This window comes from Setaria italica, chromosome II, assembly GCF_000263155.2.
Source record: "Setaria italica strain Yugu1 chromosome II, Setaria_italica_v2.0, whole genome shotgun sequence".
NCBI lineage: Eukaryota > Viridiplantae > Streptophyta > Magnoliopsida > Poales > Poaceae > Setaria > Setaria italica.
In genome coordinates this window covers 48,709,790-48,731,254 of record NC_028451.1, presented here as the reverse complement: position 1 = coordinate 48,731,254, position 21,465 = coordinate 48,709,790, and the positions used below count along the sequence as shown (strand labels likewise).

Here is a 21,465-nt window from a genome sequence, read left to right as displayed (position 1 = left end):
GGGTCGGATCCGGGCCGTCGCCGCTCCGAGGCGTCGCCCGGCCATGGCCTTGCTCCATCCCGTCCTGGCGCCCCAAGCCCGCACCAGGCAGTCGACCTCGCCGCCGCCGTCCTTGGGGGCCACACGGGCTTCCGGCGACCCCCTCCGACTGTGGCGAGGTGGGCTCGAGGGGTAGAGGGGTTGGCGGCAGCTACAATGGCACCGCCCGTGTCGCCCGCGGTGGGGGGCGACGCAGGGGCTCTGGCTTCTCCACTGTTGATTCCTCTGAATCCATGCAGTCATCTTCCTTCGAGTCCTCCCCCTCCGACGACGGCGACAGCGGACCGGACGAGAACCCCGATCGCTCCTGTGGATTTCGCCAGGGAACCGGCCTTCTCCTAATAGGGTTCCCTGCTCTACAGAATGCCTCCCCATTGTTGGGGATGCAAACCTAAGCGAGGCGGACTTCGCCACGGTTGTCTCTTTTCGATGGATCACACCACTCTGATCTGTTGGAATGTACGCAGGCTCAATACTAGAGCTCGACGGGATGTGGTGCGTGTGTTGGTGGACGAGACTCGTGCGTCGTTCATCTTCCTTCAAGAGATGAAACTGAATGTGGTTGATAGGCATGTAATTCTTTCCCTATTGGGTGCGCAATTCGGTGATTTTCAGTACTTAGTGGCGTCTGATACACGGGGTGGTGCTTTGATCGCTTGCCACCATGACGTCGCCACGCTCTTTGATCCGCACATTGGGTGCTTTTCGGTGACTGTTCGCATTCTGGCCACATCCGACGAACAACCTTGGTGGCTCACGATGGTGTATGGCCCACATCTGGACAAGGACAAGCTGCATTTCCTGGAGGAACTAGAAGCTATCCGGGATACATGCAAGGGGCCATGGGTTGTCGCAGGTGACTTCAACCTGATTTTGGATCCGATAGACCAAAATAATGATCGAGTAAACCGTAGGAACATGGATCGCTTCAGAAGGACGGTTGACACCCTGCAGCTGAAGGACATTCACCTCCATGGGCGTACTTACACCTGGAGCAATGAGGGGCGGAACCCAACCTTGGTGAAGCTGGATCCAGTGTTCACGACGGTGGATTGGGAGGAATTGTTCCCTTCATGCTTTCTCCAAGCACTATCCTCTGAATATTCCGATCACTGCACACTGTTGTTGCACTTCAACGCTTCCATCGGCACCAAGCCACGTTTCCACTTTGAAATTTTCTAGCCCAAATTCGATGACTTCCTGGAGGCGGTTGAAAGAGGATGGCAATGCTCGGCTGATGTAACCAACGCATTCAGGCAATTGGACTGTCTCATCCGGAATGTGACCAAGGAGCTCCAAAGTTGGTCGACAAAGAAAATTGCCTCTGTGAAGTTACAATTCCTGGTGACCAAAGAATTGGTGTTGCGGCTGGACAAGGCACAGGATACCAGGACGCTATCGCTGGCGGAGGAGGACCTAAGGAAGTAACTGAAGAAGCTTTCACTGGGCCTGGCATCATTGGATAGAACCATTGCCAGACAGCGATCAAGAATCCTTTACCTCAGCGAGGGCGATGCGAATACACGGTTCTTTCACATCCACGCCAATGGGCAGAGATGCAAGAACCACATCACCGCCATTCATACGGAGGATGGGGAGATACATATTGCAAATGCAATGGCAAGGGTGTTCTTCAACTACTATGATGTGCTGTTGGGGATAGAATGGATGCGAAATCACACACTCAACCTCAACTCACTAGGATCGAGTCTCGGGACCTCTCCGACCTAGAGAATCCTTTCACCGAGGAGGAAGTCTGGCAGGTCATCAAGGAGTTGATGTCGGACAAGTCGCCTGAGCTGGACGGGATGACGGCGGCATTCTACCAGGCAGCGTGGCCGGTCATCAAACACGACATCATGCAAGCAGTGCACGCCTTCTACGCGATTGACCGGCGGAGCTTCACGTGTGTCAATGGCACCCTTCTCACCCTTATTCCTCACAAGGTGGAGGCACAAAGACCAGGGGATTACAGGCCTATCGGTTTGATCCATAGTTTCCCCAAGCTACTGGCAAAACTCCTTGCGAATCGGTTGAATAGATACATTGGAGAGCTGATACTCTGCAATCAAAGTGCTTTCATTGGCAGACGGTCAATCCTGGACAACTTCAAATATGTCCAGTGGGTAGCAACGCTGATCAAGAAGAGGAAGGCCCCAAAATTACTACTCAAATTAGACATCTCCAAAGCATTCGACACCGTCGCTTGGCAATTCCTGCTGGAGGTTCTGCAGGCCTGGGGATTTGGATCACGGTGGCTCGATTGGATCTCGTTGCTGCTGTCGACGGCCTCGACAAGAGTCATGATCAACGTCCAGCCCGGACAACCGATATAGCATCGCCGCGGCCGGCGACAAGGCGACCCTTTATCGCCAATGTTGTTCATCATTGCAATGGATACGTTGAACAAGCTATTCCGTAAAGCTAGCAACGATGGTGTTCTCCAACCTATGGGGCTACCGGCGATCAAGCACCACTGTAGCTTGTATGCTGACGACGCAATCTTGTTGATGGCACCAACTGCGGAGGAGGCAAGGGCAGTTCAGCAGATCCTCTAGATTTTTGTAGAGGTCTCCGACCTGTAGATCAACCTGGGGAAGTGTTCAATTACCCTAATCTTTGGCAACGACGTGGGAATCCAAGAATTTCGGTCTGTGCTACCTTGCCCACTACAAGAGTTCCCAATTCAGTATCTTGGTGCGCCACTGTCCACCAGAAGACTACCTAAATCGCAGTACTGCCCACTAATTGAGAAGATGGCGGCACGACTGCTGGCTTGGCAAGGACCATTGTTGAACAAGAGCGATCGCCTCACGCTAGTCAAGTCAACCTTGTCAGCGATGCCCATCTACCTAACGATGTGTGACAAGCTTCCTCCCTGGGTTATCAAAGAAATCGATGCCATTAAGAGGAATTTTCTATGGACTAGCAAGGAGGTGGCAGTTCGAGGGAAGAACGCAATGGCATGGCCAATTTTTTGTCGTCCGACAACATGGGGAGGATTGGGTGTACTAGACCTCAAACTTGCAGGCTTTGCCCTAAGGACAAGATGGTTATGGCTACAAAAAAGGGACAACGAGAGGGCTTTGTGTGAGATTCATATCAAGATCGAGCCCAAGGTACATGCTTTCTTCAATGCTTCTATCACGGTACAGCTTGGCAATGGATGTAGAGCACTATTCTGGACCAACAGTTGGATCGATGGACAGAAGGTGGAGCACCTTGCACTGAACCTGATTGTCACCATTCCTAAACGATTGAGAAACACAAAAACAGTTGTACAAGGGCTCCAACCAGAGATGGGTAACAGACATCCGCTGCTGGACTCCACACCAAGGATCCAAATTTGCTTTGCTGTCGAGGATGACATGGTGCCACCGAGCTACTCCAATAACTTTGCCTCCACCTTGCCGCCGTCGGAATCTCAGCAGGACCATGTGTGCAGAAACAAAACTTCCCGCGATAATGCCTCACCACCACCTCTACCGCCCCTAAGCCGCCGCCGACACCGCTTGCCACTGCGCACCTAGCCTGCTCGCTGCCCCCGCTCCACACTGCCGAGTCCGCGCTCGGAAATCGCTGGCGCACCTCCACGCCAGCCCGCCGCTCCGACCCACACCGCCGCATCCACCCCCCGCCGTCTTCACCCGGACCGCCGCCGCCTTCACGCGACCGCTTGCCGGGGTGGTTCGGCGGCGGCGGATCTGGGGCTGGGGAGGCCGGATCCACCCACAGCGGGGCTGGATCCGGGTCACCGCCGCTCCGACGCGCCGCTCGCCACCGTGGCACAGGGGCACCAGCGGGTCCCCATGCCTGTGCGCAACTCCACCACTGCCGACCGCCGCGCGCGTGCGGTTTCCTCGCTTGTGCCGAGGCTGCCGCCGCACGTAGTCCTCACCCATGGCCACGGGCGGCGCTGCCGCACATGGCCTCACTCCTCACGCCAGTTGTCACCATCACGCCCGTCGTCCTCCACCCGGTGCGCCACCATCGTCGCACTGCCACCCTCCGCTCCGCCCGTCGCCTGCTGGAATGTGGCGGGGGCAGCGGATCTAGGGGTGGGAAAGCCGGATCCACCCACGGTGGGGTCAGATTCGGGCCGTCGCCGCTCCGGGGCGTCACCCGGCCATGGCCTTGCTCCATCCCGCCCCGGCACCCCAAGCCCGCACCAGGCAACCTACCTCGCCGTCGCCGTCCTTGGGGGCCACACGGGCTTCCGGTGACCCCCTCCGACTGCGGCAAGGTGGGCTCGAGGGGTAGAGGGGTTGGCGGCAGCTACAATGGCACCGCCCGTGTCGCTCGCGGTAGGGGCGACGCAGAGGCTCTGGCTTCTCCATTGTTGATTCCTCTGAATCCATGCAGTCATCTTCCTTCGAGTCCTCCCCCTCCGACGACGACGACAGCGGACCGGACGGGAACCCTGATCGCTCCTGTGGATTTCGCCAGGGAACCGGCCTTCTCCTAACAGGGTTCCCTCGGTGGCAATGGTGGCGGCGAAGGGAGCAATGGTGCCACCCATGGGGTGGGGCTGCGGGAGGCAGCCATGGTACAGCACCGTGACGTCGCGATACTGGAAAAGGCAAAAGCAACCCAATCTGTTGAGCGAAGGATGCTGCAAAAGCACTTTCCCAAAGTGGATTCAAACAAGAAGGAGACAACGACTCCAGTTGTGCTGGCACCAGTATAGCTCACGGGCTCCCAGGCTGCAGCCTCGCCAGCCAGTTGCGCCGAGCAGAGCCGTGTAGCTATCCCCGCCCAGTCACCGGTGGCCCTGGAGCAAGCGGTTGCCTTTGAGCTGCACCATGACTGGAACACTGCCCCCCTTTGACGCTGGATCCAATGTTGATTGAGGTTGACCAGCTGGCTTTTTGGTCAAGGGAGACAGCTGCAAGCGCAGGGATGTGCCCATCCACCATAAGGGAGGCCCATATCGAGGAGGAAGACCCGAGGGTCCATTTGGTAGCTCGGACGGAGGTTGGGCCAGGCCCGGTTGGTGCAACCAGCTGTGTTTGCTAGCTTGGTTGGCCTCCCGTGCCAGACCCACGCGGTGCAAAAGAGGCCTTCTAGCCTGCACCACGTGGAATGCCAAAATCAGTCATTCCACACGATGCAGGTCCAAACCGGTGCTTGCGAGGTGTTAAGGTAACCCCCGGTTCTTTTCTCCTCACGCTTGCAAGAGAAGTGACATAACTCCATACGAGGCATGGAGGGGCAGAAAACCCAATCTCAACTTTCTGCGAACGTGGGGATGCTTGGCGAAAGTCAACATTCCAGAGCCGAAGTAAAGAAAGCTTGGGCCGAAAACAGTCGATTGCATATTTATAGGATACGCTCAGAATAGTTCTGCCTATAGATTCTTGGTAGTTAAATTCGATACTCCAGAGATTATAGTAAATACAATAATGGAGTCTAAGGATGTTACTTTCTTTGAGGATATCTTTCCTATGAGACCGAGTAGCAATTCTTTAGAAAATGTGGATGCAGTCATTCCTAACTCTGAACAAGTTGAGAACATACCTCTGCGAGAGGATAATGTAACACCTCTGCGAGAGGTTAATGAGGAAGATAACAATTTAATCATCACTCCGCGCAGGAGTAAGAGATAAAGGGTTGAGAAATCTTTTGGAGATGACTTTATTGTATACCTTGTGGATGACGTGCCTACGACTCTGGCTGATGCTTATACGTCTTCAGATGCTGAGTATTGGAAAGAGGCAGTCCGTAGCGAGATGGACTCCATCATGGCAAATGAGACTTGGGAAATTACTGAACGTCCAGTTGGGTGCAAACCTATTGGATGTAAGTGAATTTTCAAGAAAAAGATGAGACCAGATGGCACGATTGACAAATATAAAGCGAGGCTTGTGGCCAAAGGCTTTACCCAAAAAGAAGGTGAAGATTATTTTGACACCTATTCACCTGTGGTCAGGTTAACCACCATTAGGGTGCTCATTGCATTAGCTGCTTCCTATGGTCTACACATTCATCAAATGGATGTGAAGACAACTTTTCTTAATGGAGAGTTGGAGGAAGAAATCTATATGGAGCAACCTGATGGTTTTGTGGCTAATGGACAGGAGGGTAAAGTATGCATATTGTTAAAATCATTGTATGGCCTAAAACAAGCACCCAAACAATGGCATGAAAAATTTGATCAAACCTTAACGTCTGCTAGTTTTGTTGTAAACGAAGCAAATAAGTGTGTATATTATCGCCATGGTGGGGGTCAAACAGTGATCTTGTGCTTGTATGTGGATGACATACTTATATTTGGGACTAACACTGCCGTGATTGACGAGGTCAAATCATTCTTATCTTCATGCTTCGACATGAAGGATCTGGGAGAAGCAAGTGTTATCCTGAATATTAAGTTGATCAAAAATAAGAATGGAATTATTCTAAATTAATCTCATTATGTGGAAAAATTACTGTGTCGCTTTGGCTTTGAAAATGCAAAAGTATTCCCTACGCCCTATGATCCTAGTGTAAAGCTAAGGAAAAATAAAATGAAGTGTTGGACCAATTGAAATATTCACAAATAATTGGGTCCCTTTTGTATCTTGCTGGTGCAACACGTCCCGACATATCTTTTGCAATGAGCAAGTTAAGTCGTTTTACTTCCAATCCAGGGAAGGATCATCAGGAGGCACTACAGAGAGTGCTACGTTGCCTGAGAGGTACTGGTTATCCATCTGTATTGGAAGGATATAGTGATTCCAACTGAATTTCTGATGCGGATGAAATTAAAGCCACGAGTGGTTATATGTTTACACTAGCAGGTGCTGCAGTTTCATGGAGGTCATGTAAACAGACCATTTTGACGCGGTCAACCATGGAAGCTGAGCTTGTAGCACTTGACACGTCTACTGTTGAGGCCGAGTGGCTAAGAGAGCTACTAATGGACTTGCCACTAGTGGAGAAACTAGTTCCGGCAATCCTTATGTACTGTGATAACCAAACGGTATTGATCAAAGTTATGAATACTAAGGATAATATGAAGTCCTCGAGACATGTGAAGAGGAGGCTTAAATCTGTTAGAAAGCTAAAAAACTCCGGAGTAATTGCTGTGAATTATATTCGCAGTGAGAAAAATCTAGCAGATCCCTTTACTAAAGGGCTTGCACGGACAGCTATTTCTGTTGCAAACATGGACATGGGGTTGAGACCCATTTAGTTGCAAAGTAATGGTAACTCATTTCCTTTGATAGATCCCTGATTTGGAAAATGAGGAAAACAAGTTACTGTTGTAACAGGGAGTACAGATTATTTAAAATTACCCATGTTACATATAATGTACTCTCTTCTGTATGGACGGCTGACTATTATGTCTTAATGTATTCTAGTATCCACTGAGGGAAAAGTTATCGTCCTACATGATACCTAAAATGAAAACACCTATGTGAGCTAAACTGTTAGGTAGGTCGCAATTCATGAGAGTGGGGTAATCTCTGGAAAGCTCATGAGAAGATCAGGGAGCAAGACCTTTAAAAGCTCCGTTTGGACTTGGCGTTTTGGCAGCCTAGTACCAGTTGCATCTTCAAAAGAACCTGACAGCAAAAAGCTATGAATTCAAGGCTTAGTCCATTCACAAGCTGCTGGAAGATGGACCTTGTTGATCTAGGTGTAAGTTCAACCCGTACGGGACTTATACTGAAAATCAGGTATATATAAAGAGTGTTTAGTACAGCAGCTTTGGAATTGGTGGGGGATTGTTGGATTTTGGCCCATACGTGGCCCAATCTGAAAATTCCAAAGCACGCACAACCTTTAGTCCCATATTGCTAATTTTCAAGGAGAGGTTGCCTTGCTTAAATATGGGAGTCTCCTTTCTATGCAAAATAGGTGCAAATGAGAGAGAAGGAGACTGTTGCTACACGCACGCGCAGCTCGCGCGCATTTTCGCGTGAAAAAATACGTGTCCAGCAGACTGTTGTTTGTGCAATTACTATTTTTTTATGCTGAGCCTAATGGCGATTCAATGAGATTGAAACTGCCGTTTTAAACAGCAATAAGGAGCATCAGTTTCTACAATTTGATGGTAGCAGTTTCACGTTCTGCGCGAAATTATTGAGTAATGTCCCTGCAACACCTTGTTCTAGTCAATATGTTGCCTGTTTACATGTGTTGTATGCTTGCGTCAATTTTCATCTATGTGTTTTTCCTCCAAATAAAATCTGAAATGTTTTTAGGCACATTATTCCAACACCATGGACAGGAGGACAGATACTTGTGGCGATGGACATCAGATGGAAAGTATTCTGTAGCATCTGCCCACCAAAAAATGCAAGAAGGTAGCACCAAGCTGCAAAGAAGCAGTCGCATTTGGAAGAACTGGGCGCTGCTAAAAGTGAAATTCTTCACTTAGCTGGCAACGAAAGGCAGGCTTGGGCAGCAGACTGGAGACGATGACACAACCTAGAGGCACATGATGTTTGCTCGCTGTGTGAGCAGGAGCATGAAACGGGGGATCACATCCTAGTGAATTGCTCCTACACCAAGCAAATATGGTGGGGTGCACTGTCTTGGCTGGGGCGAGCTTGCACCTTTCCGGATCAACCTAGCTCATTGCAGGACTGGTGGTCCCATGTGAGGAGGCTACAGCCGAGGGAGATGAGGCGAGGACTTGATACACTTTTCATGTTGGTCATCTAGCGCTTGTGAAAAGAACGCAATGCGCGCCTGTTCAACGACTGTCCCTAGACGATGCAGCAGCTACTGAAGGGCATCATCAGAGAGGAGGCGGAACTCTGGATACAAGCAGGAGCTCAGCGGTTGCAAAGTTTGAAGGGAGAGTAATAGGGTCTAGCTTTCTTATTGTTTTTCGTTGGACGCCTACGGCGACTAATGCTTTGCATGAGTTCTGACTTATTGTGTTGTAAAACTCTAATTTCTTTATCTTAATATATAGATGCGCAGCTCTCCTGCGTACCATAAAAAAAATCTCCGGTGGCCGGTTGTCTTCTAACAATTCGAGTTCCTGCGCAATTGCGATTTTTGTCGGTATTTGCACCAATTTCAGTCTTCTTTTTTCTTCACTTGTTTGTCCTCTCTCTGTGACTTTGATCCAATTTTCAGTGGCACATGGGTGCGTGTTCATATGGTCCAATTTTATCGGATCCCCGTGGCCGGTGCAAAAGAATCCACCAACAAATTCTGTGCCACGACGTCCCCGTCTGTCAGCCAGAGAGTACTTTCTGTAGCAGACTATTTCAGTACTCCTACAACGAAATACTCCTACTGATGTGGAATTTACATGTACCACCTCGCTGTTAACCGCGGGCAATGCAAATTGGGGAACGTCAGCCAGTGTCAGTTACTTCACACGGTCCTTGCAAAGCTATCGAGCTTGAGCTCACGGCTCACGTACTCGCTTTGCGCGTCCTGCTCCTCCTTCCTCCTCTGCAGCCACCTCCTGCTCCTGGATACATATATAGCTAGCGCTCCCCCGGCGATACTAATCACTAGCCAGGGGTGGGTGGGTGGGTTGCTCGCTTCGCTTGCCACCTCCCAATCGAGCTGCCTCTACGCCACCCGCGATGATGGGAGGAGGGCCGCTGCTGCTGGATCACCGCTTGCCGCTGCCGGCGGATGACAAGGGCGCCCTCTTCGGCGGCTTCGGGGGCGACTGCTTCTTCGGCGAGGGCGACCTCGTCAACCCGCCGCCGCCGGCGCACGACGAGATCATGAGCTTCCCCGGCGGCGACGACAGCGACGACGGCGACGACGATGTCGTGGGCGGCATCGACGAGCTGGAGCGCCGCATATGGCGCGACCGCGTGCGCCTCAGGCGCCTCAAGGAGCAGCAGCTGCAGCAGCAGCGCGGCGGCGGCCGCGGCAAGGAGGTGCCGCGGGCGCGGCAGTCGCAGGAGCAGGCGCGCCGCAAGAAGATGTCGCGCGCGCAGGACGGCATCCTCAAGTACATGCTCAAGATGATGGAGGTCTGCAGCGCGCAGGGCTTCGTCTACGGAATCATCCCCGAGAACGGCAAGCCCGTCACCGGCGCCTCCGACAACCTCCGCGCCTGGTGGAAGGAGAAGGTCCGCTTCGACCGCAACGGGCCCGCCGCCGTCGCCAGGTACCAGGGCGCTGGTGGTGGCGACGGCGGCGCCGTGGCCGCGGCGCCGGCGGGGCCGCACTCCCTGCACGAGCTGCAGGACACCACGCTGGGATCCCTGCTCTCCGCGCTCATGCAGCACTGCGACCCGCCGCAGCGCCGCTTCCCGCTCGAGAAGGGCGTGCCGCCGCCGTGGTGGCCGCAAGGCGCCGAGCCGTGGTGGCCCGAGGCCGGCGTGCCCAGGGAGCTGGGCCCGCCGCCGTACAAGAAGCCTCACGACCTCAAAAAGGCCTGGAAGGTGGCCGTGCTCACCGCCGTCATCAAGCACATGTCCCCCGACGTCGACAAGGTCCGCCGCCTCGTGCGCCAGTCCAAGTGCCTGCAGGACAAGATGACAGCCAGGGAGATCGTCACCTGGCTCGCCGTGCTCAAGCAGGAGGAGGACCTCTACCTCATGCTGCACCCGGGCGCCCACCCCCCGCCGTGCTCCACCAACGCCGCGGCGCTCCCGTTCAGCGCCAGCTCCGGCGAGTACGACGTGGACGGCGCCGACGACGGCGAAGAGACTGCCCGGAACACGAAGCCATCCCCCAACGACGCACCCGCGTTCGTGGACCTTTCGTCGTCCATGGATGCTGATGCTACTACGGGCAATAACAGGTTCCTCATGCCGGCTGCCCTGATGAAGGAGGAGGCCGCCGACGCCGAGTTATTCCAGAAGAGGAGCGCGGTGCCGGCCGCCGTGGAGCCGGAGCTGATGCTGAGCAACAGCTTCCGCGCCTACACCTGCGGGAACGCGCAGTGCCCGCACAGCAGCTGCGTGCACGGGTTCCTCGACCGCAGCGCGCGCAACACCCACCAGTACGCCTGCAAGTTCAACAGCCCCGCCGTGGCGCCGAGCGCCGCCACCGACAACAACAAGCTGCTGGCACCGTCCGTCTTCCTGCCGCCCGGTCAGGCGGTCGGCGGCTTCGACTTCGACGTGCCCGTCGATGGCCAGAGGTCGCTCGCCGAGCTCATGGACATGTACGAGGCCAACGTGGGGACATCCCGGAGCCTGAGCAACACCGACATGGTCGCCACCGGCGGCGTGCAGGTGTCCGGCCAATTCCTGACGCCGTGCCTATTTGGCAACCTGAACCAGCCACAGCAGCAGCAGCAGCAGAGCGCGGGGTTCTACGTCCGTGACGATGCGTTGCCGTTCGGAGGCGACATCGCCGGCGCGTCGCCGGAGTTGAGGTTCAGTTCAGGTCTCGACGGCGTGGCAGTAGGCACGTCATCACATTACGGCGGTGCGTTGCAGCTGCAGCAACCGCAGCCGCACAAGCCCGCGGCGGGATCCAATTGGTTCTACTGAGCGCTGACTGCGGCAGGATCATGGAAGGAGCTTGTTAGTTTCTAGGGCATTAGAATTCACGAACATTATGAGTTCCAGTCTTGTATTTAAAAGCTTGCGCCTGCCTGCCTGTATAAGGTTTTGGCGCTGATGATGTCGCTGCAGATGGCATCCAGCCATATACCTTTCTTAATAGGAACTTCCTTCCATCTTGCTCTGTTGGTTGCCTCAGTCGATCCTGTCCAGCAGTTTGACTTGAATATCAGTACATGATTGCTGCATGGAATTTTTCCATTGGAAACGAGCCATAAGCGAAGAGGCCTCGTTTTGGAGCCGGGGCCAACTCACATCTTGGTCAGTGAGCTGCTCATTTCTTTAGATCAAATTCCTGTGCAGCGCCGGGGTTTCCTCCCGAGGTGGAGAAGTTGGGTGACGACTTTACTGAGCACATCCACATCTAAGGTCCTCATGAATGACGCGTCGGGGAGGACATTTAGCATGGTTGAGGACTCCGACAAGGAGACCCGCTTTCGCTCCTGCTATTCGTCTTAGCAATCGACCCGCTACAGAAGCTACTACATTTAGCAACCGAAAGGAGGGCCTTATCCAGACTGAGAGGCAAATATGTTCACCTAAGACTTTTGCTATATGTAGATGATGCGGTAATCTTCATCAATCAGACAGAAGCCGATGTTCCTAGTAGCAAGGAGCTACTGAACAAATTCGGCTGCGTCACAGGACTAAGCACTAACATTCATAAAAGTTCAGTGGCAGCCATACGCTACAACGGGATCAACCTCGCTTGCTTCCCGGCAGCTAGAACCAACTTTCCAGTTAAATACCTTGGACTACCTTTATCCCTGGGCAGGCTACAGAAGATTAATTTCCAGAGTTTATCCGACAAAGCGAACACATGTTTAGCGAGCTGGGCCGGCAAACTACTCATCCCAGAGGGAAGAAGAACTCTAGTATGGGCTGTATTATCCTCACAACCAATTTATTACCTCTCTGTCCTAAATGCTCCAGCATCAGTACTAGAGGAAATTGATAAACGACGGAAACACTTCTTATGGACGGGCACAGACCAAATTGTGGGTGGAAAGTGCAAAGTGGTGTGGCACATGGCGTGCAAACCGACCAAACTGGGTGGATTAGGGATCCTGCACTTAAAAATGTTTGCAAGAGCCCTCCGACTCCGCTGGCTTTGGAATGAACGGAAGGAACCACAAAAACTATGGGCCGGCATGCCAACTCCGTGCAGCGAAAAAGATAAGGCTTTGTTTGTGGCCACAACAACCATCACTCTAGGAGATGGGGAGAAGACCAAATTTTGGGAATCGGCATGGTTAGGCGTCGAAACACATTGTGCCATCAGTATATAACATCTCAAGAAATAAAAAACGGACGGTCAAGGACACCTTAGCAAATGACATATGGATATCCGATATAAACGTGGCCAATTTATCATCAGCAACACAACTTGCAGAATTCACTATCCTTTGGGACCGAACGAGAACAGTCCAATTAAACCCGGACATGCCAGACTCCATAACATGGAATCTTACTCGACACGGCGAGTACACGACAGCATCGGCATATAGGACACAATTCTAAAATTCAGCACCGTCCGACATGGAGTGACTCATCTGGAGGACGTGGGCACCGCCCAAGTGCAAATTCTTCTCATGGTTAGCCTTTCAAAACAGGATATGGACAACAGATCGACTAATTACAAGAGGATGGCCGAATCAAAGAGTATGCATGCTCTATCATACGCACGATGAAACACTGCTACACCTACTAGCAAACTGCCGCTACACGGTTTGACTTTGGAATAAAATTTTCGAGTGGACGGCCAGCCATGTACCACCCAGACCGGATTGGTCTGTTGTTTCATCCGTCAACGAATGGTGGACGCAACTAGGGTCTATGCCTGGTGCGCCTCTTAAGGGTTTAAGATCCCTTATTATTCTTGTGTCATGGGAACTTTGGAAGGAGCGCAATGAAAGAGTTTTTCAGCATAAGTTTAAAAGTTTGGACCAACTCTTTCACAAAATCAAGGAGGAAGCACGATGTTGGATTTTAGCGGGGGCATGACACTTGGGCGATATCCGCCATATAGAGGAGTGATCGTTCTGTAAAAGTAAATTCACTTTAATTTTGTACAGTCTTCATCTTTTTTGGTTTTTTCGCTTATTTCTATTAATTAAAACCTGACAATCTCTATCGGTCCACAATTTTTTTTTAAAAAAAAAGAGAGATGTCATGTTTTCATTAGTTTCCTCCTCCAGGCTCCAGCTCGCGAAATGTGCCTTTTCCTGATCTACAAAAAGTAAGGTCGCCCTGGCCTTTGGTAAGCACAAAATGCTCCGTCCCTGTGCTGCTGGGTGCCGGCGGCGATCGCCGACACGAGACCGCTCCATACCCATCCATGGTCATCGTCGTGGCCCCTCGCATGGTCTAGTAGTCGCCTCGCGCTCCCCACTATCATGGAATGGAACAGCAAGGTGGTGTGGTGGGTGATGAGGACCCTGCACCGTGCCCGACCTGACTGACAGCCCAGCTAACAATGCTAGAGATGCCAAGAGGTGACATGACACGCACAGATAACATTTCGGATGTTCAGTATTAAATATAAGTTGATTACAAAACTAATTACGAGGCTAATTCGTGAGACGAATCTATTAGGTCTAATTAGTTCATGATTTGGTAATGTGGTGCTACAATAATTATTTGTTAGTGATGGATTAATTAGGTTTAATAGATTCGGCTCGCGAATTAGCCTAGAATTTCTGCAATTAGTTTTATAATTAGCTCATATTTAGTCCTTCTAATTAGCATCCGAACATTCTTCGATACGACAAAGATTAAAGTTTAACTTGAGGATCCGAAGCCGCCCTAACCTAGACGCTGCTAACTTCGGTGGCTGCTCTACTCTGCATTCCAGACCTCGTCTGCAGCAACATAGATACTCTATATATATTCAATCATCTAATCACATCTTCCTTAACCACAAGGCGATCAAGAGCTGGTAGAAAACTCGTGGCACATGTCCGCCTCCTTCCGCTAACAGCAGCTAGCTGCCTTTGACACGGAACATTGCAAGGACTGGCTCTGTGGGCTGGACCACTCCACTCACTCAGACTCAGCCACTCAGATGGCCCAGCACTCCCTGCTACAGAGAGGTGCGGCGGGCTGCTCCCTCGCCCTGAAAGCAACGGCGCCGCGGCAGGGCCTGTGCAGAGGTCGCTCTCATCCGCCGTGCGGGCGCGGCGCCGGTGGGTGGTCCTTGCAGCAGAAGCTCCACGGGCTCACACGTCTCCACCCTGTGATTGGCCACTCCACGCAGAGTTTCCAGTTTCACACCCTGTGATGTGTGTGCTCCACCCTTGAGGCGTTGCCACATGGATGCCCAACAAAAGCTGGCTTGATTGATCCCGACCACTGTTCCTGTCTCAACAACATGCCACGGTACAGTACAAGTGCCAACGCGTTGCTATAGTTCGATGCAGAAAGGCGAATTTATAGTACAATTTCCTTGCCTTTTCCAGTGCAATAGATTCTAAAGCATTTGAAATGTCACTGAACTATCAGAATCAAGTAGACCACCAGCGTAGGAGACCCAAGAGACGAATAAAACCCTCTCTCTAAGAAGATACAATTTCCACCACTAGCAAAACTCACCAACAAGCTCCAAACGACACTGTTTTCCCTTTTGTTTGGAGATAGACAAACAATCTTCAAACTACCTCCGTTTCGCTCGCTGCAAAGTACAGGTGAACAAGCCTACGTCTCAATGAGACAACACATACAGTTTCCTAGCTTACCAAGGATATTTTTACATCAGCTACAAACATGCTGGGGCTATGCTTTATGATACGAGTAATCACTACAGCCAAAGTCCCAAAGTGATGGCAACTACCACCCATTCCTAAAGTTGACAGCCTATCTCAATGCGCATCTTGATCAAACCGAGCCAGCTGCTCCAAGTCTCAGGGAAACAAACAGTTCAGCATCGCATCCATGCATCGCTCATTTTCCCACTGAAGAATTGCCGATCGTCTCAACATCTGTCTTGCAGTTCTCCCTCAGTTCCTTCAACTTCACAAAAGCTGAATGCTGAATAAAAGAATTTTTTACTATTAGGACAGAATTGGAAATTGAAAATGCAAGTTAGTGGCGTTAGGTAAGCATGTCAAAGGCAATGTACTGAATGCAACATTATCTAGGCCCTGTTGGCACATCACCAAGCCCACGTATAGCTAGCTGATTGGGCTGCCAGTGTGCGCACTGCGCGCATTGATTAAACATGCAAAATTAGCCACCATCACAGTTCACAAACTCCAGCAGTATACCCAGAATAGAAATCGCTTTATAGCATAGAGCAACCAAATAGGAGCAGTATACCACAGAATAGAAATGTATCTTTATATATATGTGTGTGCGTAGAGCAAACAAATAGGAGCAATATGCCGATATACCACAGAATATAAATGTATCTTTATAGATATGTGCATAAGCAAACGCTCAAGGCATAGTGGCATACACCCAAGAACAAAAATGGCTAATAACTATTCATGCAAGCAGCTAATGTTTTGCACAACTCCATTTCCAAGACTACAGCCAGGTTCTCACACAGTTCAAAGTCACAACAACTGTCAAGGAATTCACTACCCAATAGGCCAATACCATCTTATAGGATGGCTACGTTTTTCTAGCTGACTGCACAATAAATTTGTGGGAGGAACTTTTTTGCTTATTGTATTAGACCCAAATAAATTATTTAAAGACCTAAAATGGAGAAAACATGAGTTTAAACTCTTACAAATCATCCTCACAAAGCAACGATCCTTCCAGCAATCCAATTGTATCAACATGTGGAAACAGATGAATATATGCTGAACAAACTATGCCACACAATTCCATTTTTCACGTACAACCAAAGGCATAAATTTATGGCAACAGGCAAGATACAGATGCACAAGCCACACTTTTTTTTTTTACTAAGCAAGGAGGGTGAAGGATGGATAAAATAACTTACAAGCTGTGTTGACTCACGAACAAGGGCATTCTCTGTATACAGAAAGAGTGATCTCCGTTGTTGAGATAGTTCAAACTCCATCTCTACAGCTCGTTTTGAGTTATATCCGGCTACATTGGCAGCATATTCATCACCTTTGCTTTTTGCCTCCAACAACCTAGCAAACTTTATGCTTTTCTTCAATACTGAGGAATCAACAAAGATTGATTGACATCAATAAAATGACCAGCAGTCACGTAAATAAAATCAGCAAGTACTTTATCTTATGGATAAGGTTAAAGGAGTTGAATTTGCAGTCATACCAGAAAGACGGCTTCTCGCATCCTGACAATGGAGATCCGTCCACATTAAAGCAGCTATTTTGGAGGGCAAGGAAACATAAGTAAGGTATATGTTTACATGCGGTCATGCTGGAACAAATAAATATCAAAAAAGAAATGCATGCATGTAAACATACCCTTAAGGCAGAAAGAACAAGCACAGGACTTTGTGGCGACAGCTTCTTCTGACCCGCTAGTTCTCACTGAAGCATGCTGAACACTAGAACTTGCCATGTCACCACCTGTCGTGAAGTCCAATGAAGAAAGAGGCTTCTGATTTCCTGATGATCCAACTATCTCCTCTTGAGTCAGGCACTCACCATCATTAGCTGCTGTTTTATTAGCTAGCTCTGAGCTACTAAAATGGCCCAATTCACCACCCGTCTCATCATCATCCTCATTATCATAGTCACCTTCAGATTCCAGCGAAGAATCCTGTCCCTTAGCACTGAGATCAAATGAATCTATTGATGCACAATGGTTCCTCAGGTCACTGTCCTCCTTGGATAGCAGCCCAGCTGCTTCAGCAGCCATGTGCTGGACCTTAGAGTTCCGAAAAATAGAAGGCCTTTCAAAATTCTCTTTGGAAACACCATCAAACAAATGCCCATATACAATTCCTTTCCCTCCACTACTGTTTTTTGCATATTCATCAAACTCTTTCCAAGTTGCAGTGTCCTTTTCGATCCGTCTAATCTTTACTCCACCCATGCTCTTCTCTGGGTCTGATGGGGCTGGCCTCTTGCGAAGGACATTTGTCAAGTCCCCAAACACATGGCGACCACTACCATGAGTGCTTTCCGTCATTACCAGGTCCAGAACCTCACCAATTATCTATATGAATTCTGCACAAACCCCAGAATGAAATGTCCTGGCCAATCCACAAACAAAAGACACAGTAAGCAACATGTTCACAGTATGTTGAGGTAACAGTACAAGTATAACTCCAGCAGCATGACATGGACTCAAACAAAAGCGCTATGTTTTGCTGATTGTGAAAACAATTGGATCTGGCCTACGCAGGAGGCAAATCAAGCACATGCACGGGGTGCTATTTGACTTTTTGAGCAAATCCAAGTGCCCTTGCAGCATAAATGTATGCCACATACCATACAAGAAATCGAAGGTTATCTAAGAAACTATCCTCCCAATTTTCGCCCAAGAAAAAGCAAAGATCAAAATGCACAGTTGATTGTGCTATAACTTATAATCAATATCATAGCACTCATAATAAAGGAACACCTGAGGAAAAGCCTATCTCTGTGTTTCAAATATGAAAAGTACAATTATCAAGTTATCCTATGCCGGCTAACGCACGTTGTTTTCGAACAAAAATCCGAGCCTGCCCTGCAGTGTACATACCCTATTGTTCCAGTACAGTGTGACATAACTAGTTCTGTGATTCAAAGGTGAATAAATAGTTCCCACATAACTAGTTCCGTGTTTCAAAGGTGAAAAAAAGATAGTTATCACATATTATATGTTGCATTTTATTTTGGGTAACAGAACAAAAGATGCAAGTGCATACAGCCATTACAGCGGTTGATTAAGTACTTACAATAATTGAATAAGCATACAACATCACAGATGTTGATGGCACAAGCAGCCATTTCAAGCGTAGAGCAACACTGCTACGCATACTCACCAGATTGACGAGTAACAATAACGGCCAATTTTTGTATAAAGCAAACACTTATGTTGTGCATGCCTAATTCGTTGCATATGCTCCCACCGCAACCCCCCAATAAGCAACACCAGCATACTCAAACTTGAAAGCCAGAGCACGGCATACAGCAAATCTGGAGGAATTACCTCAGTCGGATTGGAAGCAGGCAGCACCGACGGGCGTGGGGGCAGGCTCCTCCAGGGGTCGGCGTCACGGGCGGCTCTGGGTCCGGCGTGCCTTCAGCTCCGGCAGGCAGCACGGACGGGAGCCAGCGTCATGGATGAGGCAGATTGGGGGCAGCTCGACGGACGAAGGGGGACGGATGGCTCGATTTGGGGGGAGCGGCGCGGGTTGGGGGCGGGGAACGGCGCAGGATTGGGGCGGCGATTGGCCGGTGCAGGAGGGGTCGGGTTGGGAGGGTTTACAAGTTTTTGGGGGTGTTTCTATTTTTTTTTTCTCCTTTTCCGGTCACGCGCGCGGCAGGCAGCTTGCAGCTAGCGCCGAGGCCCGCGCAGAGAGAGGCCTGCCTGCGTCGCGCGCGCGCGCGCCGTGCAAAATAGCAGCGCGCCGCCAAAAAAAAATTCATTTGTTTGGGCGCATCAAGGTGCACGTAATTTTAATTTTTACAGCGCGTTTGTTTTCCTGTGAAGTTTTGCGTCTAATGACAAGCTAACACCTATTTTCATGAGAGTTTTACGACGACCGAATCACCCCTATGTTTTTTCTCGTGCGAGTTTCCACAAATCATAATAAAATAATTCTCCTTGTATATTTTGTGGGAACCTACGAGGTAATGTTAATTTTCTTATGTGATGTTGAAGAAAGCAAGGCAACCTTCTAAAGTTTTCCCCATCATGCAAGAAGAAGATATTTACCATGGATTAGTCTAAATTTGGTAATAAAATAAATTAGTAAATGTTATAATATTTGAGAAGTATCTAGAAAGGGGGATAATTATCTCAACCTCGTGACCCCCTTCTTATAAATAGAACCCCATTACCCTGCTATCCAACATGAGCACGGTAGATAAGCGGAGCATGGTAGTAGTAAAGGATGAGTGCTAGGCTAGTCACTAAAGAGAGGGTGTTATACACTCTTGTGTAATATTGGTGTGTTTAATAAAGTTTGTAAGTGTTAGCCTCCCGGTTGGACCTTATAATTTCTAATTATTTAGTGCATAAGTTGTAATCCATCGAAGATTGGCTTAGTCACCTGAGATCACAAAGGTCTGGACTTCATCATAGATCGGCTCTGCCACCCGAAAGTCAGCTTCATATGTTGGTAGGCTCTGCCACCTGAAAGTGAGAAAGCGGCTCTACCGTTTAAAGAACCCGTCGCACTAAGTAACTAGAGTTAATTGATGTCCTAGGTGTAAGTCCTTACCTCAGTGGGTATTAGGGCTAACTCAATTTACAACATGTGGGTAACGATAACAAAACTAGTGACCTATAGGAACGGAGCTGTCTCCAGTGCTACGAATTATAAGGTGCTCTTAATTATTTGTTTATTCATTTTTTCAGTAATACTCGTATTTTTAAAATTTTATTGAAATTCTAGATAAACTAGACTAGACTAGATCCGATAACACGCAGCAACCCTTAAGCCTTTTTCTTTTTTCTACCCGGTCTATCCGCACGCAATCCGTGTTCCTCTTCCGCTCTTGCCTGCAAATATCGGCGCTCCCCCCAGTGTCGCTCAAGGGTTGATGTGGGCCGGCAGCTACTATCCAATTCTAATCGAATCCTAGGGAAGAGATCCGATCGATCTTCCTCCCTACACGTCTTGCTAGCACCCAAACTGTCAGGATAGATCCCAGTACCCGCAAGGGAGGAAGAAGACGGTCCTATAATCCTACTAAGACTTCTACCTTATAACCGACTAGTAATGATGCCCCTGAAGTATCCTTGTAACCGACTAGTAGTTCCATCCCACTGAAGTATATAAAGGAGGGCAGAGGTCCCTAAATCGGTAGGCCAAGACCTCATAAAACCACAACAGAGGACCAAATCCTCAACACCAAATGACACCCAAGCGTAGGACGCAATATACTCCACCAAATAGGACGTAAGGTATTATGCTACTTTGGTGGTCCGAACCTGTATAAATCTGTGTCTTGTGTCCTCGCTTTTACCTTCAAGTTTCAGATTCGGCGATCCCCCACCAACCAATCTACTACCTCAGGATGCCCCTCGGTAGGTTACCGGATATAAAACACAGACACAGATGTCTGGCGGGAGCAGCTCCCATGAGACGCATACATCACAGTCTGAGTGAACATTAATCATAGGCATCGCAACAGTGAAAAACAACATTTCCAACACTAGGAAAATAAAGTATGTGACATTTTAAATTACTTTTGCAACACCGATATTACAAATCAAATTGATATCATTGCTCGCATCTGAAAAGATCCCATCCCACATCCTGCCTGCCTGGTTCGTTAAAAGAGAGGGAGAGAAAAGATCCCACCACAACACCACGACGCGTCATGCAACATCAGTTCCACTATTGCAACATCACAAAAATCATGGTTGCATGATGGGAAAAACTGCACCTTGTTGCCTCTTGCATTTGTACAAAGTATTCTGCTCTGCCGCCTGGGAGGTCGTAGAGAGCCAAAGCATGAACCATGAAGGAGCACGACAACGCAAGGGTGCAAGGCCTGGATTGCTAGGATAACTAAGAAGGAATTACGCATTGATAATCTGAAGACGCCTCTTGGGCACATTTGCTCCTGACAATTCCTCTTCATCAAGCATAGCGTTGTCCTTAAGATGAAACTTTGGAAACATGTGTCTTTATGGATGAAGGAGGCATCGATCCTCCCAAGTGGCGTCTTCTGGTACCAAATTCAGCCATTGTATGAGCCATCCTGAGAGGAATTGGGCGGCATTTCAAGATGGCGATTAGTTCTATCTTGATCATACCATCCGCATCCACTAGCTGTAGATTGGGGTTTGGTGCAGCATAAGTTCCCAAGTGCTTCTTAAGCTGGCTCACATGCAAGAC

At 49.5% G+C, this 21,465-nt stretch overlaps 2 protein-coding genes across 2 annotated transcripts; one reads left to right on the top strand and one right to left on the bottom strand.

Moving 5' to 3' along the window:
• Positions 1–9,513: 9,513 nt before the first annotated feature.
• LOC101762648 (ETHYLENE INSENSITIVE 3-like 1 protein) lies at positions 9,514–11,660 on the top strand. The gene has a single exon (XM_004958677.3). It carries the CDS (start codon positions 9,576–9,578, stop codon positions 11,448–11,450), a length of 1,875 nt encoding a protein of 624 aa, XP_004958734.1. The 5' UTR covers positions 9,514–9,575; the 3' UTR covers positions 11,451–11,660.
• A 3,325-nt stretch (positions 11,661–14,985) lies between these two features.
• Positions 14,986–18,943, bottom strand: LOC101762248. The gene is made up of 5 exons (XM_004958676.3): positions 18,603–18,943; positions 16,928–17,661; positions 16,773–16,826; positions 16,471–16,655; positions 14,986–15,548 (listed from the first exon to the last, which is right to left on the bottom strand). Exons 2-5 carry the CDS (start codon positions 17,595–17,597, stop codon positions 15,462–15,464), a joined length of 996 nt encoding a protein of 331 aa, XP_004958733.1. The 5' UTR covers positions 17,598–17,661; positions 18,603–18,943; the 3' UTR covers positions 14,986–15,461.
• Positions 18,944–21,465: the final 2,522 nt, after the last annotated feature.